Source organism: Argopecten irradians, chromosome 13 (genome assembly GCF_041381155.1).
Source record: "Argopecten irradians isolate NY chromosome 13, Ai_NY, whole genome shotgun sequence".
Taxonomy (NCBI): Eukaryota; Metazoa; Mollusca; class Bivalvia; order Pectinida; family Pectinidae; genus Argopecten; species Argopecten irradians.
Window position 1 is genome coordinate 15487730 of NC_091146.1, and position 27699 is coordinate 15515428.

Consider the following 27699-nt stretch of genomic DNA (forward strand, 5'->3'; position numbering starts at 1 on the left):
TAATTATTTACATTCGCGACTATAAAAAATCTTCAAACATGTTGTCGGCGAACTGCCAATTTTGTCACCGTATTTGCGAAATTATGACTATCCTTACATCAGAATTGTGAAGAAACATTTATTGAATGTTCACTTTCATTAATTAAAGTCTGGATGGAAAATGATGGCAAATAACGCGATATTTACAAGTCGAGGTCCAGCGAGGGGAACTTGTTGACGATCTAAATAAACAGAAAGAAACGGGGGACAAAAACGGCAAAACTGTACAAGATTAAAAAATACTGATGTGGTTGTGTTTAGTTCATTTATTTATTTATGTTTGTCATATTATTTCAATTTTATTTCTGATTTTATTTTAATTTTGTGGAGATTCAATTTGGACCTGTGATGAAATGAAGGTAAATATAACTTTTAAAATTTTATTTTTTTAACATAACCTACATTCTCAATGGACATGTTATCTTCAAGAAATATTTATTTATTCTATCATTTATTTACTTCTTACATGTATTATTTCATGATGTTTGTCTTTATATATTTATTTAATTAATTTATTTTATGTATTTATTTGATTCATGTATTTTTTTAAAGTATTCATTTTCATAGAAATCAAATTTTATTATCACAATCTACACAAAAACTATTTACTGCTCTTAATGGTTCATTTCAGGTTTCCATGGAAAACTTTTCATTCATTTCTGATTTTTTTATCAATTAATTTCATTGCTTTTTTATTTTTGTTTTTCAGGTGTCCAACATGGATCAATCTATAATTAACATTTTGGATAATGTTAGCAACTCTGAATTTAAATGTCCAACTGATATCCGGATGACTTACCGCAACTACATTGACCTTGTTGATGGACTTGCAGCAAAATGTGTTAACATTCAAAACACTCTTCCTGTCATTTTGAAGGAAATTGATGATGAATTTAGAATTCCTCAAAAAATTAGTAATCTTACCCGAAAGGTACGCTCTTATGTATTGAAAAATCAGACACCTGAAAAACTAGATATTTTAATTCCGGATCTCATCTCAACACAAGACTTACTGCATCCTGATTTAAAATCAATGGGTAATGAACTGAACCAGCTATTACAAGGTGGAACATTTAAGGTAAAAGCAGGATTTGAACTTAAAAATAAACATATACTGAACTTGAGGAGAATTGTTACTCTCCACTCAGTACCTTGGAAACAAGCCGCAGCATGGGTTTCCGAAATCCAAGGCACAAAATTTGAAAATGAACATTCCATTAGATCACAATGGAACAGGCTGTATGAAGTCAAAAAAAGACTTCGTCTACATCCTTCAGATTTCGAATATTTTTGTGACGAGATCTACAAAGGTCCAACTACAATGGGTCCAAGCTTAAGTTCAAACGTCGTCAACAAAACGAAATGTTCTACGGGTACTGAATCTGTTGTGGATAACAGAACAGCAGAGGTATTGCGTTCAATGTACAATAAACTCATAGATTACAGTGACAAAATGACAAACTTAACTGAAGAAAATGTGTCATTAAATGAGAAAATAAAAAACATGGCTGACCTGAAACAAAAATACAACAAACAAATGAAAGAGATAAATGATTTGAAGGTGAAATTAACAGAGTTAAAACCTCGCAACACATCAAGGAAAATTCAAAGAAGAGACATGAAACTTGACAAAATGGAAGCAAAATTAAAACAAAAAGAGCAACAAATTGATGTTAAAAACAGAGAATTTCTCAATCAGCAACAACAAATAGATCAGCTTGAAACAGAACTTGCAACACTTAGAAAAGAGAAACTTAATCTCCAGAAAGCAAAGAGCTACTACAAACAGAAAGGTGAAAGGGTGAAACAGAAAGATGTTGATAAGACATTAGTTAAAGAGATGAAAGAAACAATTAAAACACTTGAAAGTGAAAATGCAGTTCTTAGGGAACAAGTAGATGAAGCATTAGAGGGCCATAAAAAAATCAGTGTATTTCATAATGGAAAATATGATGATGCTATTCGTTTAGTGTACATTGACTTGCTGCAAATGGGCGTGTCAATTAAGAATTGTCAAAATGTTGTAAAATCTGTTCTGTCAAACTTGATGCATGTGGAAATAGATCGTTTACCGCAAAAAACACTTGCAACTCTGCTAACTGTAGAGGCTCAAATCCTGGCACAGGCACAGGCAGCAGAGGAAATTCTCCAGTGTGAAAATGCAACACTGCATTTAGATGGCACAAAAAAACATTTCGAGGAATACTCAGGTTTTCAAATTTCGGTTGGTGGGGGCCGCTCATTTTCACTTGGTCACCAATTAATGGCCACTGGAGACACTGACAGTTACATAGAGGCAACTGTCAATACTGTTGAAGAACTGGCCTCTGCTCTAACAGATGATGAAAACGAAAAGAAAACATATGTTGCGAACTTAATGATGAAAATAAAAAACCTCATGACTGACCGTCACATTGTCAATAAGTGTTATCAACACAAGTTTGAAAACTTAAGGAAACAATATGGAGAGGAAATAATTGACAATTGGGATACACTCACGGAGGATGAAAAAAACAAAACTGCTGAAGTGAATGGCCTGTTTTGTGGCCTTCATGTTATCATTAATATGGCTTCTGCATCACTGAAGGGTCTGAAGGAATTTGAAGATCACAATGAAATAGTGAACAATTATAATCAACAATCAGCTGCATCAGAGTTGATCAGAGCATGTGCTAAAGCTTTCATGGTAACATCTGGTGATGAAAAAAGTGGAGATGCTCTCGAGTTCAAACATTTTTTGGACTCAATGGAACAAAAATTTCACTTCATAACTTTCAAGCATAACCGGTTCAATGTGCTATTTCATGATGCAGGTGCTATGTACTTCCATTGCAAACATGTTCTTGAATACCTTTCATCGGGTAGAACAAGCAAGTGTAATAAACTGCTCACAGCTATCCACAATGGATGTGAAAATGAAAGAATCCTATCGGAATGTCGTGCCCTTGGACTGGTTGGGAAATTGATTTGTGGCCCTCTTTGGAGATTGTTGGAAGATCAAAACACATCATTCTTTGAGATGAATGAACATTGGCTCCAACTGAAAGTGTTCCTGGAGCAGTACCAACAACATCCAGAGGATTTGCTGAAAGGAAATCAAACTTTTCGAGGAGCTTCCATAGACAAGGATGAGGTATATGAAAAACTCATCGAACCAAATGCTCAATATGACAAACCCACCCTTGAAGCTATACAATCAATATGTCGAGCTATGTTGCCAGTTATAACAAGACAGCTCGAGGATCAGCTTCCAGGAGGAAAATATGATAATCCTTCAGCTGACCTTGTCCAAGAGACCTCCACAGCTCCACTGACAAATCGGCTGTCAGAAGCTGATTTCAGCGACTTGGATAGGTCGGTAAACCAAGCTCCCCAAAAAGGCAAGGCGAGTAGATCTGGCACCATCTGTTACAAACGAAACAAAACAAAAGAATACTTAAAAACATTGACAAAATCAAAGAAAGAGAAATATATGAAAATAGCTAGAAATTTAGCAAAAGAGAGAGCTGCACAAGATGGTGTAAAGACTTTGGCTGTAAGAAAGCAGAGGTTACTATTACAAGCAAAAAGGATTGAAAAGAAGGAGGCTGCAAAACAAAAGAAAGCAGAAAGAGAAAACAACATCAGAGAAAAATTGGAATGTGAAGGAGTGTGGACATCCTACAATATTGTTTCAGAAAGATTGGATGGGCTGTCTAGAACAAAAAAAGTTCAAAAAATAAAGGATCAAATATTAGGACACAAACTGATTCTAAAATCTAACATATCTGACAAATCGCTCTTTTCTTGGACAAAAAACAAAAGGAATCTAACAGTTGCAGAGCTACAGGAAAACCTTGTTGCTATCATTAATGAGGTTTTCCAAACTCATATTCCAGATACTGTACATGCGATTAATTCCATTGCTCCTTCGGCCCCAGTTCACACTGTACAGAAACGCCAGATGAAACGCGTTTGTACACATTCTAAATCTGCAAAATCAAAAAAAATAAAAACAGTTGCAGTTGAAAAATTCAAAACTGGCACATTTTATGCCGTTGCATTCGAAAACACTTGGTACCCTGGTGAATGTATTCAGATTGAAAGTGACACTGAAGCCACTCTGAAATACTTAACCCATAAGGGGTCTTTATTTCAGTGGCCATCAAGGGAGGATGTCATGGTGACAAACATCAAAGCTGTGTTGTGCGAGACCGAGATCAGTCCTGTTTGTGGAGGGAGACTGTGGAATGTCACCAACAAATCAGAGATATCCTCAATTTTCAAGGATCACTAATATGAAAAATAATTAAAATGATTAAATGCAAAAGGTTTCTTTACTTCATTTTGTAGTTTAAGAAAATACACAAGATAAAAAAAAAATTTTGAAAATTGGTTGATATTTGATCAAATTATGACTATTTCTTTATTTTCGCATGCTCGCGCGCACGCGAATGTCAATAATTTCACATATTTGCACGTGCATTTCAGCCTTATTCACACTAATAGTAGTTTTATTTCTTATTCATCTGGTAAAACTTATTGTGGTGAATCTAAAATGCCATCATTCATGCTTTTATAATGAGTACTTTTTCAGATACATATAAATGAAATGTCCCATTTGTTACGTTTTGCACACAAATTTGCCTGTCCCGCTGTGAAAATTTCTAAGTCCAACATAAAATTTTGCAACTTTGGTGGTGGCTTACATTAATCATTTAAAAATAAATATGCTAACTGGTGTTTTATTTTAATGTACATGATGGTTTCTCCCATTTTAAAAAGTTTTAACCATAGGAAAGGCTTATTTATTTAAATATTCAGTTCAGAAATTGCTCTTCAGAGCTATTTTCATCGAATTTGTGCGAAAAATCTAGGAATTTTCATGTTTTGCCGACATTCAATTGGTCATAATTTTGTCAAATTTTAACGGATTCAAACAATTTTTTTTTATTGTTTTCAGTTTTGCAAGTTTTATTGAAATAATGATAGTATTTAAGCATTTCTTATAGTCTGATTTTTGAGTGGACTCCCTAACTTGAGTTGAGCGTTCGCCCCTGTGAGGAAGGCTTTGGGTTCTGTCCCCTGGCCGAGACAAACCAAAGTTTATAAAAGTGGTAGTTTCTGCTCCTGCTTAGCGCTCAGCATACAGGGAGTGGGACGACTGGTTCGCCCGTTGTCAGTATAATGTGACCGGGTGCGGTGTGTTGCTTGGTGTCTTCGGCGGCATGCTTCAGTGATATAGCACTATAAAAAGGGCAACAGTTCCACTATACAAGAGGACACAACACGAACATACCGCAGTCTCCCAGTACACTCACCTCGCACAACATACACGCAACACATCGCATACATTGGAGGCCGTCCTTACATGACCATAGCTGTTAATAGGACTTAATAAAACAAACAAACAATGTTTCGTCGGAGTATAATGTCAAATTATCTTCATCTGCAACCTGCTGCAGCTGCTTTGTACTTATAATTATTCTTTGATCATTTATTCTATCAATGGTCAGCCTGTTTGATAGTCTTGTTGGTTCACGCCCACAAAGAGTTGCGATATTCCGTATCACTTGTGTGATATTATGAGATGCGACATTACAGTCAAGGAGATTCATAACACACTGTAAAAGCTCTGGATTTCTCATCAAATGTTGTCAATGAAGCATTGTCAGGTATGATATTCTGAAAGTAATCATTACTAGCAGATAACTCGTTGTTTGCTTTAAGGACTTCTTCTGAGTCTTTCTTTACCTCCTCAAGTAAAGAAAGACAGTATTCATTAGATAATTTTTAGCTACAGACTGTATGTCTGGTTTTTTCCTCCCAGCACTCTACTTCCTAATCCTCGCAAATTTGTTCTTAAATGACCCTGTGCCTACCTGGAATATTTTGCTTTTAGATTTAACCAATAGCATAATTGCAATATATAAAAATATAATTTGTCATGTGAAGATCATGGTTTGAAAATAAATCTAAGTTAAATGCTATAAACATCAAATATATGACACATTTTTCATTTGCTTTTTTTCATCAGGATTTGGCACAGAGGTGTTCCCCATGTGAAATTTATGACTCCACGAACAGATGTATGCCATAAATGTGAACAGTTTCGTGATTTGATACAACAGGTACATATCAAGAGCATACAGAATGGCTTTAATACTTTTTTATTATAATTTCTTATAGATCTGTTAATTTGCTTTACTTGTCAAGCCAATAGATGTAAGCTTTGAAAAAATAATGGAAATGAAAAGTAAGCAGTGGAATTTGAGATTTGTATCATCATTGTAAAAGTTTTGGTTTTAATAGTTTAACATCCTAAACAGTCATTTAAGGATGTGCCAGGTTTCTTGGTGGAGAAAGGCAAAGTACCGGAGAAAAACCATCTGCATGGTAACTGCCTCGCATATTTTGTACTCACAACCCAGAGATAGAGGGTTCTTAACCACTCGGCCACCGGCATTTTTTCATTAGAAAATAAGGATGTTAAGTCGTTCAGCTGTGAAAACTTGCGAACATTTTAATTAATTAACTGTCAGCTAAAGATTTTCTAAACTTGCAAACTGGAGTGTTTTTTATAAAAAGTATGACTGGCTTATATATTGATTTTACAGGCCAGAACCGAGGAGGAAAAGTTGTCAGCAACAGAGGCATTCAGTAATCACAAAGTCGGCACAGAGGGATCGCGATCATTACAGTCTGTGTTACTGCCAAAGAAGAACTTGATGGTCGACCAAGATTAGAGGGCTCCATCACCCCATGCTCCATCAATTTGAGGAACGTACATTACACATTTGACTTTGCTCAAAGTGTCTTACTTCCGACGCACTGCAGACAGGAAAGTTCCCTCTATTTTTTATCTCCCTTCAAGGTGAACTTTTTTGGAATTTGCAATGACAGGAGGACACTGCATTATTTTGTTTGTTTGTTTGATTATTTTAACGTCCTTCTAACAGCTATGGTCATGTAAGGACGGCCTCCCATGTATGATGTGTGTTGCATGTATGTTGTGCGAGGTGTATGTTTTGGGAGACTGCGGTATATTCTTGTAGTGTATTCTTGTATTAGTATAGTGGGAACTGTTGCCCTTTTTATAGTGCTATATCACTGACGCATGCCGCCGAAGACACCAAGCAACACACCCCACTCGGTCACATTATACTGACAACGGGCGAACCAGTCGTCCCATTCCTTGTATGCTGAGCGCTAAGCAGGAGCAGAAACTACCACTTTTATAGACTTTGGTGTGTCTCGGCTTGGGGGCAGACGCTTAACTCACGGCCAAAAGTGAGGCGGTGCCAAGGGAGGCATTAGGAAAGATAAAGTCAGTTAGGAAGAAGAGAAAAGATAAGATCCTAAATTATAGTCGCCTTTTACGATCATGCAATAGGGGCAGCAGGTACAAATCTAATGCCCTACCTGCAATTACGTTTTCTTCATACACATGCAGTATGCCCACTGGCTAGCCAAAACCAGTCTTGTATGATAATTCCTTACACTAAAATGGGAGGAACGACATGCATGTACATTGTGTATGTATACATGAACATGATGTACAAGTATTATTACTGTGTATTAATAATTTACACTTAAGCCATATATGCAAGAAAGATGTCCATATCAATGTTCTACGAACATGTTGACGTCAAAAATTTCACGACGTCGAAAACACGAGACGACGTCATCATGATATTGAAAGGCTGCAATATTCAAAAGACGACTGTGCCGCTAATAATTCAGATAGGAACGATTTTGTGCAGCATTTTAATCACCATTACCTGTACTTTCAGAAAAGGTAAAAAAGTGAAAATATTTTTTTTGACCCGTAAGGGCCCTTTTCTCAGCCGCCGGCTCATATGAGATTTATAAAAAAAAACACTATTTCAAAGCATTCTGACATGTTGTTGCCTAGCATAAGGCCTGGAAACCAGTATACTGTATTCATGCTAAAGTGGACAGTTTTGTCACTTTAAGGATGTCCCAACTTGTATATCCATGTCACATTTCAGAAAACATTCATAAGCTCATATAAGCTCATAGTTACACCATAGCAACCAATTTTTCTACATAACAATTTTCAAGGTACTCAAAACACAACATAACAAGTTTTTTAGATGTTGAAATTTTAGTTTTGGTTTTTCCCTTTCTGTATTTTAGCTGTCAGAATTATTATAATCTTGTTATTTTAGGATAATGTCAAATAAAAACAAGACAATTTTTACATTTCTGAAAGTTTATATCAATCAAATTATAGAGAACATAACATTTTTGAAACATTTAGACAAAATGTGAAATAATGATATAAAGATGATTAGAATAACTTCTATCTACAATAATTATTATACACTCACAATTGAAAAAAGAAAAATGCCAGTACTCTTAATTAATTGAAATTCCCAAGTGCATTAATGAAATATGACAGACTCTGATGTACAGCAGGCCAAGTTTACGAGCATTTGCAGCCGCGCCAGTGACTTACGAACTTACAGCTTTTCACGGTATGCCAGAGGTTCGCATCCTGTTCTGTAGATCACGTTATGTCATCTACCGCTTTTTATTCCTTTATAATCCATTCCTATTCCATTCATTCAGTACAAAATAACCTAATAAATTAGATAACTGGCAATGCTACTTTAAACACAAATAATCAACATGCATACATGTAAAATCAACAATAATTTAAAAGTAATTATCAATATTCTGAGAATACCATTACTATCAATAATACTGACATATCAATTAATCTGCAATTATCACAGCAACAAATACAAGTGTATGGTTGTATCATAAAATATTTTCAAACATCAGACATCAACATCTGCACATGCCACCGACACCACAACCACATTCACAATCATCATCGTCATCATGATATTTTCATCATCAACAATCATGGAATGAATTTATTATAACACTATGAAAAATTAATAAGAAGCAGAGCTTCACTTAATTACAAATAAATGCGCCTAAGTTGGAAAACCTGATACTTATATATAAACGCCATGTTATACATGTACCAGATTATACTCATTTGCATTTCAAGAATATGCATGTGTTAAGTTATAAAACTGGCATACATTGCGTACATATATATGTATATATTATTGGAAGTCATCTCATCTTTGTTTACCACTTCTTTTCTGAATGGACTGACTAGCATAAGTAGCACTTGAAGAAAAATATATGTTGCATGAAAAATCTGATCAAGGTGTAAGCAAAAAAAACATGGAAAATTCCCACACTACGTATGCAGTTTAAACGCTTCAGCCAATGACATACTAATGTTTGAATGATAAATGATATTATGATTATGTCCAACATCAATATTTTCAAAAATGAGTCTAAATCAATCAAATCATTTTACAAAGCATCTGCATAAATTACTGCTGTCAATGTTAAACATTCATAAAGTTAAAATTGGTAATATCTCAAATACTAACCCTTTCACAACATATCTTTTGTGTAAGTTCGATAAACAAAGTGACCGAAATGCACCAATTAGCATTAGTATCCTAGCAGATTTTTACATTCAAATCTTGGAAAGGAAAACATTTATTGGTGCTTTACAATTCAAATGGCATACCAATATATATTAGTCTGGTCATGATATACTGATATCTAAATCACAGATGTAAACAAGAAAACTTTAAAGCCATTATTACACAATCTCATTCTTCCTCACTCGCATCACTGTCATCCATTAGCACTGGAAATTCTTATGCATCTTGCATATATTTCGACCAATTCTGGACACTGGGTAAGATGTCAACAGAATGTTTGGCATACCCCATATACCATAGAACTGTTGCAATATGGCAACACGTTCCAACCACTCTCGCATCAGCCTGGCATTGACAATACCAGATCTTTACAACTGCAGGACTATATTCCATCCACAGCCAGTACCTTTTAGATGAGGTATGGCTGCTCTGAACTTGTGCCCGGAGAATTCATGGAAAATCTTTTAACACGATCTCGAATCTACCATCCTCTGTCATGTGTTCCTGGGTATAGTGCTTGGCCATCTGTAGCTAGTATATACCAATAGTGTTACCCCGCAGTTCTTCTTCACTCATGGAAGGGTTTGTTTGTTTGATTGATTAACGTCCTATTAACAACTATGGTCATGTTAGGACGGCCTCCCATGCATGTGGTGTGTTGCGTGTATGTTGTGCGAGGTGCGTGTTTTGGTAGACTGCGATATATTCATGTTGTGTCTTCTTGTATAGTGGAACTGTTGCCCCTTTTTATAGTGCTATATCACTGGAGCGTGCCGCCGAAGACACCAAGCAACACGCCCCACCCGGTCACATTATACTGACAACGGGCAAACCAGTCGTCCCACTCCCTGTATGCTGAGCGCTAAGCAGGAGCAGAAACTACCACTTTTATAGACTTTGATGTGTCTCGGCCAGGGGACAGAACCCAGAGCCTTCCTCACAGCAGGTCCAGTCGATCACTTTATAAGGACATAAATAAAACTTTACGTCACACTCTACTTATCCATAATGCATTGCGTAACTCGTCCAATCGAGTAAATGAAATATGGTCACATGATCACCTTTACTATGTATTTACAATACGAAAAAACACGTGTTGTGTGTTCAATTATTTCTTTTAATCCCGGGTATGTCATTAAATGATTAAATTAACTGATACTTCGAACAATAAATGTTAATATAACTATAATCGATTTCACCATTGGAAAAGTATGTATTTATACCAAATAAATAAGATATATCAATAATGGTTACCGGCAATGTACTTCTACTAGTACATTGTATATAAAGTGCACAATTTAGTTCTCTCGGTCTAATTAACTAATTCCAAAGGTAGAATGCTTCAAAATTGTTTAAATTTTATATTGGGACTACCTATTTAAAGCATCTCTAATACCCAATTCATTTACCGAAACTACTTTTCGTTCGTAATATTAGTGAAATCCCATTCGGAAATTGATCACTTACGCTTTAGATGTGAACAGTGTACAATGCTTATGCAGTTTTATCCGAAGTAATCATTTTGGTTGGTCGGGTTGATCACAGGGACCTGACACGATTTTTTTTAACCAATAGTATACATATAAATATTATAGTATCAAGGGTATGAATGAACTCGGCGGTAGAGAGAAACATGCATATTTTTAAAAATAACCGTGATTTTTTTGTAATAAACACCATTGATGCATATCTTACCTTCAAGCATCCTCGATACTCCAGGGGTTCAGATCACTCACGATCTCTACACAGTCACATGGACTATCTCATAGTAAAACTGGAGGCAACAGAATCCATGGGTGTAGAGATCGTAAATGATCGGATCCCCTGGAGTATCGAGGATGAAATTAAGGTGGCTACAACTTTTACGGTAATGTATCAATATAATTATCTGCAGCTCTTACTGAATTAATGACAAACAATTAACATACAATAAGTCACACAGAAATGTCACATGATCGATTCTCTAGTTACTGTAATTTATTTTTATACCGGCTTTTATATAAATTAACGTGTGCTATGCGTTTGCACGAAATATTTGAAGTCATAGCGATTGACAAACATTTATTGTGTGTCATAGTACAGACACGGGGTTATCAAGTACAGGCTTTTGACTATTGATATACGGACGGCCTCTATATGTGTACCCACTATTACACGTACACAATGTATAGAATTTTCCGTTTGCTAATTCTATAGAGTCGAAAGCCTGTGTACTAATAGTGACAGTGCATGGCCGGTAACAATTACTGATGTATCTTATTTATTTGGTTTAAATACTTACATTTCCAAAGGTGAAATCGATTATAATTAGATCAACATTTATTGTTCGAAGTATCAATTAATTTTATTATTTAATGACTTACCTGGGATTAAAAGAAATAATTGAACATACAACACGTGCTTTTCGCATAGTAAATACATAGTAAAGGTGATCATGTGACCACATGTCATTTAATCGATTGGTCGAGTTACGCAATGCATTATGGATAAGTAGAGAGTGACGTAAAGTTTTGTTTATGTCCTTATATAGTGATCGACCGGACCTGCACAGGGGCGAACGCTCAACGCCCAAAAGTGAGGCGGTGCAAGTGAGGCATTAGGAAAGATAAAGTCAGTTAGGTAGATGAGAAAAGATAAGATCCTAAATTTAGTCGCCTTTTACGATCATGCAATAGGGGCAGCAGGTACAATTCTAACACCCTACCTGCAGGGCATAGAAATCTGGCACTGCATCCAGCTTCTTCCATGCATGTGTTTTCCTATCAAAACATTCCTCGGTTACTCGCTCTTGCAGCACATTCTTCTTTTTTTTCCAAGACCTGTTTGAATAAGTAATAAAACATAACAGCTGTGTTGAGTTCCTTATTTGTTTACCATCTTTATCATTATCAATGATCGTAAAAGGCGACTAAATTTAGGATCTTATCTTTTCTCTTCTTCCTAACTGACTTCATCTTTCCTAATGCCTCCCTTGGCACCGCCTCACTTTTGGCCTTGAGTTGAGCGTTCGCCCCTGTGAGGAAGGCTCTGGGTTCTATCCCCTGGCCGAGACACACCAAAGTCTATAAAAGTGGTAGTTTCTGCTCCTGCTTAGCGTTCAGCATACAGGGAGTGGGACGACTGGTTCGCCCGTTGTCAGTATAATGTAACCGGGTGGGGTGTGTTGCTTGGTGTCTTCGGCGGTATGCTTCAGTGATATAGCACTATAAAAAGGGCAACAGTTCCGCTATACAAGAAGACACAACACAAACATACCGCAGTCTCCCAGTACACTCACCTCGCACAACATACACGCAACACACCGGATATATGGGAGGCCGTCCTTACATGACCATAGCTGTTAATAGGACGTTAATAAATCAAACAAACAAACAATCATTATGAATAAAACAATCATTGTATCAACAATATTTTGAGGAAGGAAATAATATTATGGCATATAGAATTTTGTTCAATTACTCGTATTTTGAACTTCAATACTAATATTACATCTGCATATTAAAAAGCTTACAGAGTATTCAGAATATATGCCATCACAATCAATTATTTCAAATGTCTGGTAATTCTTTATAACAGAATAAAAAGCAACACGTTGTTTTAAGTTAATTTTAAAGTGCACATGCCTTCATCTTTGCAGCAAGTATTTTGTCATCATCAGGATTCCCAGCACTCAGAGGTCCCTTATATTTGTTGCATATGGCACAGATCAACCTGACGTAATCACCAATGTAAGGAATCTGTGTATTAGGGACTATGTTGGCTATGTACTTCCATTGCTTAATCCTTGTATTGACAGATTCCACTACCCATCTGATCTTTGTAACCTTCCATTGTTTTATCCTTGAATCGACAGATTCCACTACCCATCTGATCTTTGTAACCTTCCATTGTTTAATCCTTGAATTGAGAGATTCCACTACCCATCTGATCTTTGTAACCTTCCATTGTTTAATCCTTGAATTGACAGATTCCACTACCCATCTGATCTTTGTAACAGGTCTTGAAGTGTTGGCCTGCTAAATAGTGCGCAACCATTAATATAAAGTTAAAAAGTGCAAATGTTCAGACTATACCTGTATCAAAACTACTGTAATAAACTAAAGATATTCAACTACTTTTCTGTCATTGCCATTATTTGATTTGATATATTTGGTTAAATATCGTATTATCAGCCAGGATCATTTGAGGATGTGCCAGTTTATAAAGTGGAGGAAAGCCGGAGTATCCGGATAAAAACCCCTTTTAATACTTATTCAGTATTCGGCAAATACATAACTCATGAACCAGAGTTTGAGGACCTGTTTTAATGTGTTGAACAAGTTACCCAAAAAATCAGTCTTATTATCAATATGTTTATACTTATGATTGATAATGCACCAAAGTACACGTGCACTTTATGTGTAAATTATGACTGCATTATTGCTTCAAAAATTATTATTACACATAGCTAAAGTGTACTTGAATTGTAAACATACCTCTTTGGAAGAATGTTGTTTCTGTCCTTTTGAAGAAATGCTGGCATGTGAGATTCAATACCTATCTGTTAATGTTATGCTTGATAATACTTGCATCATTATTTTTTACATTAAAACATACAATCATCATTGGCTTTACAAATGGTCTGTTCTTGTGAAGGCTGTAGGATCGTCGTTGGAATTTAAAGTTGTGTCTTTTTTTAATGAAGATAAATGTGTTCCATCTTTACTGTGTAGGATATCACCAAATAGTTCCTGTGCAAGAGGTCTGATGTGTTTGTTGATGATATCATCCCGCTTTATATGTTCAAATCCCACATAATTAGGTGTGAAGTGAACATTCAAGGATACCCTGACTGATGAGACTGATCTCTGGACACTTGATTTCTCAATATTAAATAGTGTTGACAACAGTCTATTTGACATTCCTGTCCTTAACTTCACAAGTAAGAGTGCCACAGCCATGCGACTCGTTCTGTTTTTGTACAGCGTATGTCAGATACATGAGAACAAATATCATTGAAGTCATGTTTTGAAATTCCAGTTAGTGAAAGGTAGTCAGAATTGTTCATTCCACTTTCTATATCAAATTAATTCTGTAATGTTCACTTCTTGATGCGACATCCCTAACATTCTGTATTAAAGAATTAATTTCACTTTTGTTGTGGAGTCCTTCCAGTCATTTACTTAAGTGAATGTTTCAAGTGCACTTTCACAAAAATGTTCACTGTTGTTGACATGGCATGGACAGCATCTTGATCCTGCATGCAATAAATGACCCTTTTCTACAAAAAGTTTATATCTACATTCTGCAGAAACAGTTATAAATTTAACACCCCTTCTCTTACATACACAGCATGTTGAATGGCTGTTCCCTGAAGACTGGATTTTTAAGGGTATACATTGTAGGCTGAACACAACCTTGGGTGTTTTGACAGGAGGTACAGTCATCATCACAACAGTCATCTCCAACAGAAATAGTACATGCACTTTGATTTGTAACATAGGTGTCTGTCTTTGGACGTCGAGAGAAATCCAGATAACATCATTTTGTGCAAGTACAATGTTTGTCACTTAATATAAAACCAGGTAACAGATCCTGTAGGAAGTTTTTATATTGCGATAGTCCACCCAGCCATCTCCTGTTCTTTTTTATCTGCTCTTTTGCCACATTTTGTTATTTTAACATTCTTGATGTATCCATGAAAGTAATTATGTATCATAGATACAAAAGATGCAATTTCTAAATCACATCAATTTAAAACTTGTATATGGCCAATGTCTTTTGTTTAAACGTTTTTTAATGTATATATATTAAGCTTTACATAACTCCTCCAACACATGTCCAATATTTTGACTTATTGCTTTTGCATATTGTATGCAATAAAAACAGTGAAAGCACAGGCAAGTACAGTGACACTATATCAACGCAATTTGCATCATATTGTCAACATTCTAAGGATACACAGACAGGATTGAGTCAGATAGTGTAAATATATGGCGACATTCTACTGTACATTTAAAAATGTTCATATCTCCACTAGTATGAATAGTATTTACATGTTATTTTTTTATTACAACGCACGTATTTTCATTCAAAAAATCCAATCCGTTCTATGTTCTATTATTCATCAAGAAATCAGAATGATATATAGCAGCCTGTGGCACATACGTGTACGATGTGTCCAAAACAAATGACATAATCCCAAAAAATCTATGTAAGTTCTTGTAACTCAAAATGTTTTGTAATTATACAAATGTAAACAAAATAGACCAAATATAAATTATCAGCATATTTCGCTACAACTGACTGACTTTAGTTGGCCATACAATGGTCAGGGAATTGTCTTACATTTCCTTAGTTTCTGGATAATGTTTTTATTTATTTATTACGGGTTGCTGGGGGACATGGAGAAGCAGATGACCTACACGTAAGCTAACATGTAGTTTTGTATGATACGTTTGTTTGTTTGTTTGATTAATTATGATACGTGCACATGTAAGGACTACATAAATGTACTTGCATATATATGTGGATTTATTTATAAATTAATAATTGTAGGCCAAATTAAAATGCTGATCATGTCATATTTTTTACCATTTCGGCATATAAATAGAATGTTGACTTGAGCTAGGGCTACCAAATGCAAGTGCATGTACTGTGTATACCTGCTTGTGTGTCTCGATCTTGTCTGAGATCGTCTTTCAGGGAATTTGAGTGGTGCATATAATATTCACATGTACAGTTGTACGTATAACTATAGGAATACGTTTAACTCCATGTATACAAGTTGTTTATCGTTTGTAGCGAATATCTGTGATTGTAACGAAGTTAGATTGCTGTCTCTCTGCACTGTCACACTATTCCGTGAAAGCTCATGATTCAGAAATGAGTGTGGTTATGATAGTATCTTACCATCAAATATCAGTGGAAATACTAGGAAACCAGGACATCACTTATCAGGTTATTGCTTGAGAAGCTGGTAAAAATCGTGTTTCAATCACAATATCACTCGTCTGTCAAAATCAGCTGTCGTCTGTGTCACGAATTGTTTACGTTTCCGGTACACAACAAATGCCGACACAACAAAATTTCCGGAGTGTTATAATCGTTAAAACTAAAATAAACACACAAAAAAACACGTTGTTTGATTAATTAACGTCCTATTAACAGCTATGGTCATGTAAGGACGGCCTCCCATGTATGCGGTGTGTTGCGTGTATGTTGTGCGAGGTGCGTGTTTTGGGAGACTGCGGTATATTTTTTATGTTATGTGTATACTTTACTACATGTTATAAAACATCCGACAAATCAACGTAAAGTCACCGTTTTAATTATGCCGTGCTTCCAGACATGAAGTCATTTTTCAAATTAGAAAATCATCGCAACAACACCGTCAAACTTGAACTTATAAAAGAAGACTTTTAGATATGGCCGCATACGTGTATCATTCAGGATTTAAACCAGGCAATTTGTTAACCTTATAAAACATTCACGCGAAATATGAAGTTGATACAACTTTGCGGCATATTTGAAATACACCATTTTGTGTGACCAGACGGTGGATATCTGAGAGTTTCTGCAAAACGTCCCACATTCGCTCCACATTTCTGGGGCAAACAAAACACTTGACGTGACTATTTTTGTTATAAATTATCATTTTGTTATCCAATTACCCAATAATAATAAAAAGAATAATTTGTATTCCGTTTTATTTTCACTACTTTTCGGGGCCATATACCCTACTTACCGCACTTACTCCTTTATCTATTTGGCGAAAATTTGAGACACTCTACTGCTAGATAATACAAAAATGTCAGCAAGAAAGAAAGTGAACTAAGTCGCACAAGTGTCAAACTAAACTCCTCATATCTTGTAAGTTTCCTTTGTGGTCCACTCTTTTTCAAATCTGGGTTCATCTGGTAGGAAGAATCTGCAGACTTTTGGCCTGACCAGTACTTGAGAGTTGGTGATGCACTATCCAGAATATTTGTAGACAAAAATGATGTAGAAAACAATATATATTTAATACATACACATGTAGACACATAATTTCTCCTCTGATATCTTAGGATTGTACATATTGTACACATTGTATATATACCAAATTAGGCAAGGATTCCATTTGTAATAATGAACATGGATTTCTGTGATTTTATTAACTAGTCTCCATGTCTCCATGTGATCAATAGTATTTATTATAGAGAGCATTACATACTGTAAAAGCCTTCCAACATCCTATCGGTGGGTATGCCTGTGTATTTCCTTATGGATTGGTCATCCTTTGTCACCTTTTCAATGAACAGATCTCTTATCAACTTATCAGGATCTTCAAAATTTTGCTGTAATCCCTCCATCTGCTCTAAGTCCTCCATAGTGAGGCTAGTTTGTTTCCAGTTATCAAACTGCTCAGGATTCGAAATGGAGCCATTGCTCTGTACACAATCATGGTCTAGTGGGGCTGACACTGAAAAGAGACCCTAGATTATGTAATTCTTTCCTTCACTGAAATATCTTCAAATTAAAATTACAGGTTAAAAAAGGTTGTAACTAAGAATTAAAAGTATTAGTATAATGTAATGTCCACATCAACACAACATGCCTGTTAGCCAAGATATAAATAATTGATCAGTACTCATTTATCAGAACTTGAAAACATTATATAAGTTGTCAATCTGATTAAAATACAGATCTTCAATATACACTCATATTTAAGAGCCGCATGTTCATATTATCAACTTACCTCTCACAAAACCAGCATCATTTCTATCACAATCAATAACTATCTCCTCTCGGGCAACTGCCATAAACACTGAATTGTGTTCATCCTACAAGGAATTCAAAAATTTAAGTATGTGGCTTCAATACAACATCAACATTTTTTTACTGGGAATTATTGTGTTAATTTGCCATGAATAACCTTTACTGCAAGTAATATCGTATATCTGTGTATTTTATATAAATGTACTGTTAGTAAACATTATCTATATAAAACTTAATTCTACCAACCCCAGTAAACTGCATGTTTCTTTTCAAAGTAACAGTTTTTTAAACATTTAATGTGATATTGTTTTAAAATTAGTGGGCATAACATATGTTTGAGTTTTGTTTCACAAAAGTGATTATAGTCCACAAAACCATAGGGATATAATATCAACTAACCATAATATGCGGATCTGGTAGGCTACTACACTCTGTCTCAGTTTCAGCATCATCTTGTCCTCACACATCAATTAACTCCTCTCTAGATCTATTCACCTGCCTCTTCATGAACGCTGCTGAAAGCCTAGTATTCTTTGCTTGCTTGTAATTGTTGTAGGAAAACAATGTCGGATACGGGTTTTCAGCAGTCGGTAGGACATCAACAAAGTGTCTGGAGCAGATACGATGATATATAGTGATAATAAACACTCTATTATTCCACCATTAAATTATAATAATTCTTTCTTGTTCCATTCTATAGATAAAGCCGAAGGTCTTGTTGACTATTTTACATCAATATCAACTTTTTCTGATAATATTGATCCTTTGCTTGCTGTCCCTGAATCTCCTAACATACTTGATAATATCTTAATTCAGGAACAGGAAGTCAGAGATCAATAATTAAAATAAATGGAAATAAACCTGCTGGCTCTGATGGCATTATGCTTAAGGTCCTGAAACTTCTTTTATCATCAATTGTTACACCCTTAACTATTTTATTCAACAAAACGTTATCAACTAGCTTTGTTCCTTCGTCTTGGAAACTTTCTAATATAAATAATATTTATAAAGGCAAAGGTAGTGATAATGACATTTCAAATTACCGACCAATTTCAATTACATATTGTCTTAGTAAAATATTAGAAAAGATTATCTTGAAACATTTATACAATCATCTTGTTGAACAGGAAATGTTATCAAAATTCCAATCACGATTTATTCAAGGTGACTCGACTATTTATTACTACTCTCAATGTATGACACAGATATAAAAAAAATAGATGAAGTGCTAGAAACTAGATCTAATTTTTTTGTGATATTAGCAAAGCCTTTGATCGGGTTTGGCACCCCGTCTTACTTTATAAGCTTGAAATGTATGGTGTTAAAGGTAATGTCTTAAATTGGTTTAAAAGTTATCTAGATAATCGTCAACACAGAGTTATAACTGAAGGTTTCTCCTGTTCATATCGTCAGGTTAGTGCGGGTGTCCCCCAGGGCTCAGTTCTCGGTCCTTTTCTTTTTCTAATTAATATAAATGACATAACTGATTGTATAACAAATGATAAAAGACTATTTGCAGATGATACCTCTCTTTTTAAGACATTTCTCCTTTAGATACAGCAAATAGTTTATCTGAGGACCTTGAAAATATAGATAAATGGTCTAAAAAATGGGATATTAAATTCAACCCAGATAAAACAGAATCGCTTACTTTCAGTCGCAAAAGAAATATTATATGTCCAGATGTCTTATTCAAAATGTGGTTATCAAAAATGTCAAAAACCACAAACATCTAGGCTTACTTCTTTCTGAGGATAGTAAATGGCACCACCATATTCACTACATCTACAAAAAAGCTTGTAATCGTATAAACCTTTTAAAAACTGTTAAATATAAAGTGAGTCGAAAATATTTAACTAATATTTATGTTTCATACGTTAGACCAATATTAGAATATGGTGATATCTTGTTTGATAATTGTACACAACAGGAATCATTACTTCTTGAATCTATTCAATTAGAGGCTGCCCGAATTATCACTGGACTGCGTAAGGGAATATCTTATTATAAACTTTACTCAGTACTCAGAACTTGGCTGGAATACACTTGCCACAAGGCGCAAAAAACATAGACTTGTCCTTCTTTATAAAATTGTATCAGGAACTGCTCCCTCCTATTTAAACGAATTAATTGATCAATACTTTAATAATGAAAACCCGTATTTGTTAAGAAATGAAAGATTATTTGCAATTCCTTTTAGTAGATCTACCATTTATACTAATAGTTTTATTCCAAAAACTCTGAAAGAATATAATGAACTTGCACTTAGATTTGATTTAACCAATATAATATCACCTCTATTAACCAATTTAAAAAAAAACTTCTAAACCAGAATATTAGTGATATCACACACACAGATAATTCTAAGTACAAAACTCTTTTAAATTCAGGCAAAAGGAAAGATTATGTTCTGATATGTCAATTACGGAACTGCTGTAGCAATTTAAACTTATAATGATCACTTAGCAGAATCACCATTGTGCGAGTGTGGTAATGCATATGAAACTACTGAACATTACTTCTTCTCGTGTAGTAAATACAATGCACAGCACAAAACTCTCCAAAATAAGTAAATATATTTTACTCGTAACCACTTTGACCTTCAAATACTTTTGTCTGGCTGTAATGATTGTAATAATGAAACAAACTTGAACATCTTTCAGTGTACACTAGATTTTGTAAGGGCTACTAATAGATTTTATAACATATAACCACCATCAAAATTGTGTTGCTTATTGATTCTTCCTTTTATACTTCTAATTGTATGATTCATCAATAACTATGAAAAATTGATTAACTAATCGTGGTTAAAGATGCCATACCTTAATTAATAAAATTAGTGTTCTGAAAAACACTTCTATAATAGCATCTGTTCCGATGGGCATTTATCATTTATCATTTATTAGTTGTAAATTTTACGTATTATTACATGTATATAAATTGTCATACTATTTAAAATACATGATTAATACATGTATCTTAAGTACATATCTAGGTAATTGTTAAAATTAATGCATGTGTCATGACAAGTATAAATTTAGACCAAACTTTATCTCAATATTCTGCAACATTTTATCTTTTAAATCATATACATGAATACAGCAGCCATGGTAGAATTTTTGAATCCCATTGGTAGATGACCATCGGCTGGGGACCGCAGAATCAAACCAAAAATAGATTCCTGGAAATCCCCTTTTGGGCACAAGATTTCATAGAGAGGTGAATGTTTCGGAGCCTGCTGATTGGGTATTCAGGGCGCATCAGTTTCAAATGTTTAATGTGTGGGTTGGGCAATACATGTAGATGTAAAATATGTAAAGAAATTTTAAAATTCTGTCAAGTGTGTGTCTGACGGGGGAGGTAATCAATATTGGAATTTCATGAATATTTTGGTCAATTTTTGGTGCGGAATTCAACATAAGATGGAACCCCCCACATAAAAGTTTAGCAAGATGGTAGATCTTTATTTCTTTTTATTCACAGGTATGCCATATGCCATTCTTCAAAATTCGTGACAGGTGACCAGACTTGAAAACTCCATTTAACCTGGACAGTGGCAAACGTTAATATATCGTATATAGCGAAATCAAGCGAAATCATTTGGTTCTGCGGTCTCTATAGGATGACAACCGGATATGACGTTTTCATCATTCAGCGTCCCTGGACACCATTTGACTGAACCCAATCTGCATGTTTTTGACTGGAAATCGAATGTTGAAATTATTTTGCTTGTACTTTATACATATTTGGTAGTTATTTTTAATACGGAGGCCTTCCTGTCTTGATAACAACACTGTAAATTGGAGTATTTTGTTAAAAAAAAATCACACATTACACATATGTTGTTAATATAGCTTAGCACATGAACTAATATCTTAGAAAGTGATTATACAGAAGGTGTTTATGTCACGATTATGACACAGGGTTTGGGGCAGTATGACACAGGGTCTAGGGTCCTGGCTGGGGGGTATACATGTAAGAAGTCAGCTGACTTAGAATATGATGTGTATTTCAATGATATTTAGTAAACTTCTATGAATCCGCGTGATACACTGTGATTAGGAGTTTAGGAGTTATTCAGGCATAATATTAGGCTTTAGGCAGTATCTCTTTCCCTCTATTTATCTATTTATCATAATCACTAATCTATTTATCTGTACATGTAACTCAAATTTCTTATGTATTTATTCATCATATGGATATATAGTGTTGTTTGGTTCTGTAAAATATACAGTATAGTCTTCTTTTTCACTATTAAGTGTTTAAGACTGGTCAGGAATAGGTAATAGATTCAGGCTGTAGGTCGGTGGTTTTCATTTGGGTACTCTGGGTTCCTCCAAGTACAATTGACACATCCTTAAATGGCCATGAAACCTAATCGATCTATATAAAACACTTTCTGTTTTTGTGTTCATTAATCAGCTACTTTCACTCATTCATTTTAGTTATTTTATCATTTATTTATTCATTTATTCTGTTTCAGCCGAGCTTTGAACATGATACCTTTTGCGCGGACAAGTTTAACAGCTTATTCCTGACTTGAAGACAGCGCCAAGGGGAGTTTACTCATTTCACGAAAATACTAGACAGATTTACCTTTCCATAAATGACCTGAGTATTTATTTGTGAGTATAATTTGTCTTTTTTCTCTATATATTTCTCTTATATACCTCTTTGGTTCAATTATCAGTGTTCTTAATTTCTTCGAGATGGAAAGTCGAGTGAAATTCGAGTTATCTCCCTTCCATTGTCTGTAGGTCTCTAGTAAACGGAGTCATAAGCAGTCAGCCTGGTGCAATTTTAGAGGTGAATTGTGTAATTCTTTCACTTCCAGATCTTGTAACTGACTAGTTTACATCAAGATGTGAGTAAAGGATAAGCTTTATTCTATTTTTCAAAATTATTTTCTTTCTAATAGCCACGATTCTTAAGTTCTGACCAGTCTTTCGGGTTAAAACGTTGCTCTAGATTTGATTTTATCTGTCCTTGGAATCTCTCAGAGGTTAATAATTCCCTTTTTCACATCAATTGGTATATATTTGTAATTTTAGAATCATCTCATTCTGAAAATCAGGGCAAATTTAAAATTTTTGGGGCTGTTTTGTATCCATATTTTATAAGCTGCACCATCATTTCTCTGTGTTATATCAGATAGATTATGGCATAATATGTTATAATCATGTCTTTATTATATTGTTGTGATTACTAAGTTATATATCTATAGTATTGGGCCAGTTTTGGAACTTTGCTTTGCTTAAATTTTTAGTTCTGGATATTTTTTTGCTAGATATTCCAAAAATGGGGGTGGGGGTCAAGAATATGAGTTATCTCCCCTGATCTTTAAGTTTGATTCAGTTGTTCATATTATCCTGTAGTACACTAACTATACTATAGTTATAAGTAAAAGTCAAAAGTCTAGGTTCAAATTTCATTGAAATATTTAAATTTTTATTTCTAAACTGTTTCAATTCTCATAATTTTTCTTATAGGAATTCCCATCGTCGATACGAGTACATAGCTTGCAGTACCAGACCAACCCATGCAGAGAGCAAACTCCCATTTTGGAATCCGACCTTATGGACATGTAGCTTTCCAAAAATGGTAAATTTAAAAAATATGTAAAATGCTATAGGGACCGCAGAATCAAACCAAAAATAGATTCCTGGAAATCCCCTTTTGGGCACAAGATTTCATAGAGAGGTGAATGTTTCGGAGCCTGCTGATTGGGTATTCAGGGCGCATCAGTTTCAAATGTTTAATGTGTGGGTTGGGCAATACATGTAGATGTAAAATATGTAAAGAAATTTTAAAATTCTGTCAAGTGTGTGTCTGACGGGGGAGGTAATCAATATTGGAATTTCATGAATATTTTGGTCAATTTTTGGTGCGGAATTCAACATAAGATGGAACCCCCCCACATAAAAGTTTAGCAAGATGGTAGATCTTTATTTCTTTTTATTCACAGGTATGCCAGATGCCATTCTTCAAAATTAGTGACAGGTGACCAGACTTGAAAACTCCATTTAACCTGGACATTGGCAAACGTTAATATATCGAATATAGCGAAATCATTTGGTTCTGCGGTCTCATTAGCCACGTACAGGGTTCGAAACTAACGCTAGTCCGTTAGTCCGAGACTAGTTAAAAATCTGAAGGACTAGTCAATTCTGTCTGTCTGATAGTCCCGTGGACTAGTTATCATATCAATTTAATACTTATGCTCCCGTAAGAATGACATCCGCACGAGTGTTGTTTACGACTTTCTGAAACGTGCTTTCCGTAGCCCTTTACGTAAGGAATGCGTTCATTGGATAAACTACGATTGCATCAGCCAATGAGAGATAGCGTTACACATCGCTAACTTTCTACAGTCATAGTCATGCTAGTGTTTGTTTTTTATGGATATCATTACGGTGATATCATGTAAATAATCGAGATCGAACGATATTGAAAGTGAAAGTTCGTCTGTTAGTTCGCCGCCCGTAGATCTCGATGTGGAAATACCTAGGAAATGTTTGACATGACTTGTCATTCAAGTATGTGTTTCCAATGTCTAAACCTTTGGCCTGGTCTAACTGGCACATTTTGGTATAGTCCGTAAATGGCCTTCCATTCTTCCCAATAGCATGGGCGTTTCTAAAAAGGATAGATAATTTGGCAAGTGTAGACTTATGCATCATGGATACAAACCTAGCACCCTCCATCTGGTGTGTTGGTATAGTTTGAGCCTTTTTTGCAAGTACAATTTTCCGATGGGACTCTGAATTATCGTGAGATTTTACAGTTTCGAGGCGCATATTTTGACAACCGGTAATGACGCTACCTGTACTGGTCTTCTCTGTTTTGCATAACGTACAAAACATCCCAATGTCGGGGTCATATTCCAACCAAGTGAATGTCTTCTGCCAAGTCGGCTGAAATTTTCTGACACGCTGCTTCTGATCGTAAATTCTCTGGCTTATACATTTGATATAAGTGTTAAAAGGTAAAATAAATATAATATCTTAAATCTGTTATCGCCATTTCTTGAAAAGTACTGGATTGGATTTTCATCAAATTTGAAAATCTGATCTCCCTTGAACCTGATCCTGTTTTTAATATAACTGATAGGTGGCCATTTGGAATTTCATTTTGACAAGTGACATTAAGTTCCCTAGTAAATGTTATTGAAAGCAGAGTTAAGAAGGGAAAAGAAGAGACAATATCAATCATCCAAAGAGCTAACTTAGATCAATTATGGACAATTGGTGGGCGCCAAGATCCGTCTGGGATCTCTTATATTAAAAGAAAAACATTATCTCTCAATATTCAATATTATGATGCTGTCAATTCAGATTTTGGAGATGAAGAAATTGCAAACCTGATCCAGCTTTGCCAGACACCTTTGACGGAATGCATCCCTGACATTGAGATGGAGGCAATTGAGCCAGAGTGGACTCGATTGAAAATGGGTCTAAGCACAAAGTATGGGTTTATTGTACAGATAATTCCAATTTCAATAACAATAGTACTTAATTTCTAAATCTTGATAACATTTTCACACTACTTCTATTTCTTGCTCATAAATGTATACTGTTTCCATGTGCCAGTTAATTCTGCATTGTTTGTTAATTTAGGTCTGAAGACTTTTCATTAATGACTTGGGAGTCTGCTTATCAATCTGAAGGAACAAGCTGTCCAAATCTGTTCCATCTCATTGATTATTTGCTGTCACTGCCATCCAGTTCTGTCGATGCAGAGCGAGGATTCTCTGTGTATGTATTTTACTTGTGTAGTGACTTATATTTATTTTATCTTTTAACACTTATATCAAATGTCTCTTCTTTTTATGCTAATATTCATGATTCTTGTCTGTAGAATTGATTCTGTACTGTACAGGAAATAAATTTAACTGGTCAAATATGTTTTAAACTAAAATTAAATTTTATTCAAATTATCTAATATTATATTTGATTAATTCAAAACACTTTTCAGCATGAAACAAGTGAAAAATGACTGGCGGTCCCGACTGGGGGATAGAAATTTGTCAGACCTAATGATGGTAATTTTGGAAACCCCTGCAGTTGAAGTGTTTGACCCATTACCTGCCATACACTTCTGGAATAATGAAGGCCAGCGTGTTAGGAGGCCCTACTACAAAGATGACATGAAAGTAAGCAAGAATTCAAAAATGAATACTGTACAGATAAAACCGGATTCATATCATGAAACACATGCCGATGGTACAAATATAACTTTAAAATGGGATCTCTAGTATATTATTTGCTCTTTAGTTTTAGAATTGTATTCCTGTACAAGATCAGGTTGTCTTCACTGAGGAGGGGATCCCAGTTGATGATGCTGAGCATCAGGAAGCTGAGGAGCTAGTCAATGCCCAACAGTCACCTGCATTTACGTCTTCTTATAGTTCAGACGAAGAAGAGTTTGATGACAATTTCAGTGATCTGACTGCCCTTCAAATGAAGGCATACAGAATGCTAATGGAACTGTAAACCTGTAATAAAACTTTAAAGATTGTCAACTGGGCTTCCTTTTTGTATCTGAAAGCACTATCAACTACATTTACAAAAAAAAAATCAATATTTTAAGAACATAAAAGTGCAGAATTTGAGAGCTCAGGATATGCCAAAACTCATCTCAGAGCATCTAGGTTTTAAAATTTTTCCGGGGGAGGCCCCCCCTACCCCCCCAGCAGAAGGGGGGCCCCGCCCCCCTTCCGCACCTACCCCCTGGCGAATCGCTTCGCGATTCGCAGTTCATCAATTCGTGACTCAACTGAGGCCTTCGGCCTCAGGACTAGTACTAAAAACACAGGACTATCTAAATATATTTCTTACTAGTCCTTTGGACTAGTTTATTGAAAAAGTTAGTTTCTATCCCTGACGTATCTGGTGGGTGAAGGTAATTTCTTCATGGCTGCTGCATTCTCATTTCTTTATTATTATACTTTTTGAAAAACAAAATTACTATCTATAATCTCATTAATAATATATCATATATTGTCATGACTTCTGAAACATATACTTTCAAATACTATCAAATACTCTTTCATGTCATTTGTATATATACATTTTGTTACCAGGGAGAGAACTTACATAGGCACTGCCTGTTGTTCGATCCTATTTCATCTTGTTTGAAATAATATTTTGTTGAAAAAAAAAGAAAAAAATACGATATGGTGGTGGGTCATAATCCTGGCGACGCCTTCTTCCTTTCGGATCTTTTTTCCGGGTTGGAAATGGATAAAATTTCACATCTGACATGTATCCATACTTCCCAAGTTTCTTGTTAGAAAAGCAGTCTTCTAAAATCTTCAAAGCGTCCCACGAAAACCGGAAGTTGTTGGGCCTATTATTTACAAAATCACATGACCCTTGCGTGTAAAAATCAGGAAGGAGACGGAATCCGGAGCAACTCGAAACTCTCCTATTAGTGTTAT

General features: G+C 35.1%; 2 protein-coding genes, 2 long non-coding RNA genes and 1 pseudogene across 6 annotated transcripts; 3 read left to right on the forward strand and 2 right to left on the reverse strand.

The window, feature by feature from the left end:
• Window positions 1–1547: 1547 nt before the first annotated feature.
• Window positions 1548–5048, forward strand: LOC138306495 (putative leucine-rich repeat-containing protein DDB_G0290503). The gene has a single exon (XM_069246960.1). It carries the CDS (start codon window positions 1577–1579, stop codon window positions 4313–4315), a length of 2739 nt encoding a protein of 912 aa, XP_069103061.1. The 5' UTR covers window positions 1548–1576; the 3' UTR covers window positions 4316–5048.
• An 8081-nt stretch (window positions 5049–13129) lies between these two features.
• Window positions 13130–14962, reverse strand: LOC138305633 (uncharacterized; annotated as a pseudogene).
• Window positions 14963–16885: 1923 nt separating this feature from the next.
• Window positions 16886–18967, reverse strand: LOC138306559 (uncharacterized). The gene is made up of 3 exons (XR_011205883.1): window positions 18660–18967; window positions 18241–18325; window positions 16886–17964 (listed from the first exon to the last, which is right to left on the reverse strand). It is a non-coding gene; the product is annotated as an uncharacterized lncRNA (long non-coding RNA).
• Window positions 18968–22700: 3733 nt separating this feature from the next.
• Window positions 22701–24323, forward strand: LOC138306111 (uncharacterized). The gene is made up of 3 exons (XR_011205780.1): window positions 22701–22885; window positions 23750–23861; window positions 24226–24323. It is a non-coding gene; the product is annotated as an uncharacterized lncRNA (long non-coding RNA).
• Window positions 24324–24367: 44 nt separating this feature from the next.
• Window positions 24368–26789, forward strand: LOC138306109 (zinc finger protein 862-like). 3 transcript variants are annotated; one of them, XM_069246472.1, is made up of 5 exons: window positions 24368–25070; window positions 25595–25724; window positions 25877–26014; window positions 26235–26412; window positions 26540–26789. In XM_069246472.1, the coding sequence occupies exons 2-5, from the start codon at window positions 25672–25674 to the stop codon at window positions 26750–26752; spliced, it is 582 nt and encodes a 193-aa protein (XP_069102573.1). In that variant the 5' UTR covers window positions 24368–25070; window positions 25595–25671; the 3' UTR covers window positions 26753–26789. The 3 variants fall into 3 exon arrangements, with proteins under 3 accessions (XP_069102573.1, XP_069102572.1, XP_069102574.1); XM_069246471.1 differs by having other exon boundaries at window positions 24368–24796; XM_069246473.1 differs by lacking the exon at window positions 24368–25070 and adding an exon at window positions 25094–25245.
• The last annotated feature ends 910 nt before the right edge of the window (window positions 26790–27699 follow it).

Bases quoted from the DNA above. Each gene is read 5' to 3' on its own strand.
- LOC138306495 (XM_069246960.1), top strand. From the start codon at position 1,577: ATGAAAGAGATAAATGATTTGAAGGTGAAATTAACAGAGTTAAAACCT.
- LOC138306109 (XM_069246471.1), top strand. From the start codon at position 24,772: ATGTTTGACATGACTTGTCATTCAA. The intron at 26,015-26,234 runs GTATGTATTTTA...AACACTTTTCAG, and splicing joins GCAGAGCGAGGATTCTCTGT to CATGAAACAAGTGAAAAATG. The intron at 26,413-26,539 runs GTAAGCAAGAAT...CTTTAGTTTTAG, and splicing joins ACTACAAAGATGACATGAAA to AATTGTATTCCTGTACAAGA.